Source organism: Lemur catta, chromosome 8 (genome assembly GCF_020740605.2).
Source record: "Lemur catta isolate mLemCat1 chromosome 8, mLemCat1.pri, whole genome shotgun sequence".
Classification (NCBI taxonomy): domain Eukaryota; kingdom Metazoa; phylum Chordata; class Mammalia; order Primates; family Lemuridae; genus Lemur; species Lemur catta.
In genome coordinates this window covers 66,339,031-66,343,077 of record NC_059135.1, presented here as the reverse complement: position 1 = coordinate 66,343,077, position 4,047 = coordinate 66,339,031, and the positions used below count along the sequence as shown (strand labels likewise).

The window sequence follows — 4,047 nt, the reverse complement described above, 5'->3', positions numbered from 1 at the left end:
GGCGGATAGATTTTGAATTTAAACAAGTGATGTAATCGTGTGGTGAAATCTTTCTTTATAAACCACATGCCTTCCAATACTTTCAAAATCCACTGTTCCTTTTCTACACACAGTTCTGCCAAGTTTAGATCCTACTCAAATGTCACAATTTTGATTTCTGAAATGATCTTGTTTACATATAGCAAGTCACATCTTGTTTTCAAAATCTTTTAAGTTTGTTCAAGCTACTATGAATGACCTTTTAAAAGCAATACTTGGAATATCTAGCTGAGAAATCAACAAATAATCTTGAAATTCACCTTAGACCCAACAATTTAAAAAAAATTAAGGGGGAATAACATAGATTACATATTTTGGGTTTTTATTTTTGTTTAATTCTGGATTTAACTGAATTCAGGATCTTTTTAAAACCCCAAATATAGAGAGCTTTCTGTTCTTCATCCTGGTAAGAGAAGAGATTTTTAAAAAGAAACTCGGTATTATATAATCATATTCTCATTTTCTTTTCTTATATTTTTCATGTCTACTAAACCTATAGAGGGTTTCTATAGCATGCTTACATTTTCTGAGTCCTAGAAATCAGTTTTAAAATATTTCAATGTTAGAGAAAAATAATATCAATCACATTTTTAATACAGGAGTCAAATGCTACGTTTATATATCTAGATTCCACTCGGGCTTTTCTGGCCTTCCTGTCCTTTTAGGCTAGTAGGTATGTATGGGAGGTGAGCATGGCTCAGCTCCAGGAACAGGACAAGGCATGAGTGGACTAAAATGAGCTGCAGAATGGAAGGCTTATATGGTTTCTTTTCTCATGATCTGGCAGGGTACATTGGACAGGACTGGGGTTGGGGGTGGCTGGGTCACCCTTGGTAACTAAGGGATGGCTGTTTTTCTACTATCATGTCCAAATGACAAAGGAAAAATCAGAAAAATAAAAAAATTGCGTCTGTGAGTTACCACCTACACCTGCCTACAGATCTTCATGATGCAAATTGAGAACAAAATGCGTATGTTACTAGGCGGAGGGGGCTGTGGTTCCTAGCACAAATTCCATTGGCAGGGATGTATTTTAGTGGGTTGAATTACACCTGTCTGATAAACAACATTTGGGTTCACCACAGGGAGGACTTGGAAAGAGAGAGGCTGCTCACGAGGGATGCTGACACTTGGGAAGAAAGCACTGAGGAAACATGGCAGAACAAAATCCCGCTTAACTGTTGAGAATGGCTTCTCCAGCATGAGGTTTTGCTGGTCACTGCTGTTTTGGAAGAATTTACTCATATATTGATATTCCCAAACCAAAAAATAGACTCATTTTTTCAAATAACTATCACTATAACTGTAGTAATCTCCTTTTAAAAGACTATAAAAAACTAACTTTAGAAAATTTTAAAGCTATTTGGAACAAAATCCTCCCACAGATTCAGGCTGAAAAGTAATTTCACTTCTGAGTCTGTCTAAAATTTTGGATTAGGGTAGGTGAGTTAGTTAACACTTATCTTTTTTTTTTTTTGTCACAGTTCATTTTATTAATAGAAAATAAACACTTATTCCAGTTTAAAAGTTGTTATACTTGAAGATGCTAATAAAAATGAATTTAAAATAATCACTTAATCCTGCTTTAAACTAAGACAATGAAATGTGACTTAAAAAAAAGTATTCAGCACCACTGCTCATAGGTCTTTCAGAATTTGTTCTTAAAGCTTCCAGAACTTTCCGGTCTGTAAGGTACAGGAATTGCTGAGCTACATGAGAAGGCCTCTCTGGGACAGCCAATGGGGAGTTAAGCAATCATCATGAAAGAAATCGATGTACGTTCAGCATGGTAACTTAGACTACACAATGATTTCTCTCCCCTCAATTTAGCTCAGGAGAGACGACATGCTTCTAAAAACCGAGGTTTGAGGAGTCAGAATGTTGTGTGATTTTAGAATTGGTCTTTCCAACTGACAACAATCTCTGGCACAGATGCTATTGGTCCTTAATGTCCTGTGATTTTAGGAAATTGTGTAAATAGTTTGGATTTAGTTCAATTCAAAAATTAAACAAGTTTAATAAGGTTCACTACTTTGGCAGAATAAGGGTCTAGGTTTAGTATCCTTATAAGGTTTAGTATCCTTATAAAATACATATGTGTAGGTAAATCATAGTCTTAAAGTATACTTAGAATACTGTATTATTTAAACCAATATCTATTTTAACAAATATCTATAATTAGAAGCAGCTGATGAAACTAAATCCAAAATTATGACAAAGGAGACTCACTCTCACTTGATGCTGTGTTGCTTAGAGAACTTTTAAAAAGTTTGTGCCCTTAAAGCCATTCAAGGAGAGGGGTAAGAAGGTCCCCTCTCACTTTTTACTTGAGGATTCCAATTGGGGATGGGCCAGAAATTAGCACTTCTAAATGTTTGAGAAAAGTCCAAAGAAGTGTTAAAAAAGTCTTCTATGCAAAAGAATGTCTTTCTGCATCAGTGAGTAGCAGTGCTCATCAGAATTTCCTAATAACACAAAGACAAAAATCAAATCCATCCACTTCTGATCAGACATCAAAGGAATGGGAGGCAGACTATTATGTCAACCCCTAGTCGGAGCTCCTGCTGGCCTTTTCCTATATACCGTCCACCAATGTGAGTAAAGTGGACTTCTTTGAGAGAACAGTGTTTGATGGCCAGGACCTCTTTGGGGCATTTCTTCCTAAGTGGAATACACAACAGATAAGGGAGTAGGGGAGGGAATACAGGGCAGCTACTCTTTCCAGCTCAGAAGGAGTTGGGGAAGCCCATATATGCATTCAAGAAGCCCATGGGATCCTCTAGCTGTGGATAGTGGCTAATGTGGTCATCCAGAATCCACTCTGTGGACCGCGGCAGCGTTTTCCTGTATAGCTCCAAAAACTCTGGATAGGGATTAACAGGATCCAATGGCCTATAGATAAAATGAATGGAAATAGTTACAGAGCTAAGAGCTCCCACCCAGCGTCTTCTGAACTTCTTCCGCAGATTGATGTACTATAAGAGGCTGTGGATGACTAAGTTCCCGTCATTGTTGTGGATCGCTGCCCACATGTCCCACAGTTCGCTCTCAGAGGGCCGAGTGTACGGCCCAAAGACTGGGGTGAGAGCTCTAGAGAATACAAAGACGTTCACCAGCCGTGTGAGGATGGGTGACAGCATGCCTCCATCTTTGAGTAGCTTTTGGAGAAGGAGAGGATGGTGAGTGTCAGGAAAAACACCTCCATTTGACAGACACAGACTCATGGTAAGCCGCCCAGATCGAGTCTGCTTGTCCCTATAGAGCAGCTCCTGAGCAACACTATCTCCATAATCATGAGACAAAAGATTGATCCTACGGTTCTGGAGCCCCAGATGCCACAAAAGCGCTTCCACGATGCTGGCTTGCTCAAATATGGAGTAGTGATGTGGTCTCGGTTTGTCACTGAAGCCAAAGCCTAAGAAATCAAGGGCAATCACTCGATGAAACCTCAAGGTCAGACCTTCACAAATCTTGTACCAATCATAGCTGGATGTTGGAAAGCCGTGTAAAAGCACAACTATCTCCGGGCTTCCAACCACACCTGCAGAGTCTTGGTAGAAGATGCGCAGTCCCTTGTAGGTGAAAAATTTGCCTGAAGCCTTCCATGCGTGAAGGGCAGGGGAAAGCTGAGGGGGCGGGATGTGCAGGTATGCAGCAAGCAGGGGCACAGCCAACAGCCCCACCTGAACCCACCACTCTCGCATCCTGATTCAGGTAAGATCTGGGCTACAAGACTCGATGTTGGGGGGGAACCGGCTGCCAACACTTATCTTTGAAGTTTATTTCAGCCCCTACTGTGTATAATACATTTGAATGCAATTTATATTTTTTCAATTGACCACAATCTTGCTAAATTAACTTATAAATTATAATAACTCACCTATAGATCCCTCAGGATTTATTACATATGCAATCATATCTTCTGAAATACAATGACAATTGTATTTCTTCCTTCCCCATTCATATAGCTCCCTTTACTTGGCTGACCACATGGACACCATTAGACTC

At 39.6% G+C, this 4,047-nt stretch overlaps 1 protein-coding gene across 1 annotated transcript; it reads right to left on the bottom strand.

Annotated features, from left to right (window-relative positions):
- Positions 1-2,765: 2,765 nt before the first annotated feature.
- Positions 2,766-3,743, bottom strand: LOC123643296 (mesoderm-specific transcript homolog protein-like). The gene is given in 1 exon segment (XM_045558757.1): positions 2,766-3,743. A coding segment is annotated over 1 exon segment (978 nt).
- Positions 3,744-4,047: the final 304 nt, after the last annotated feature.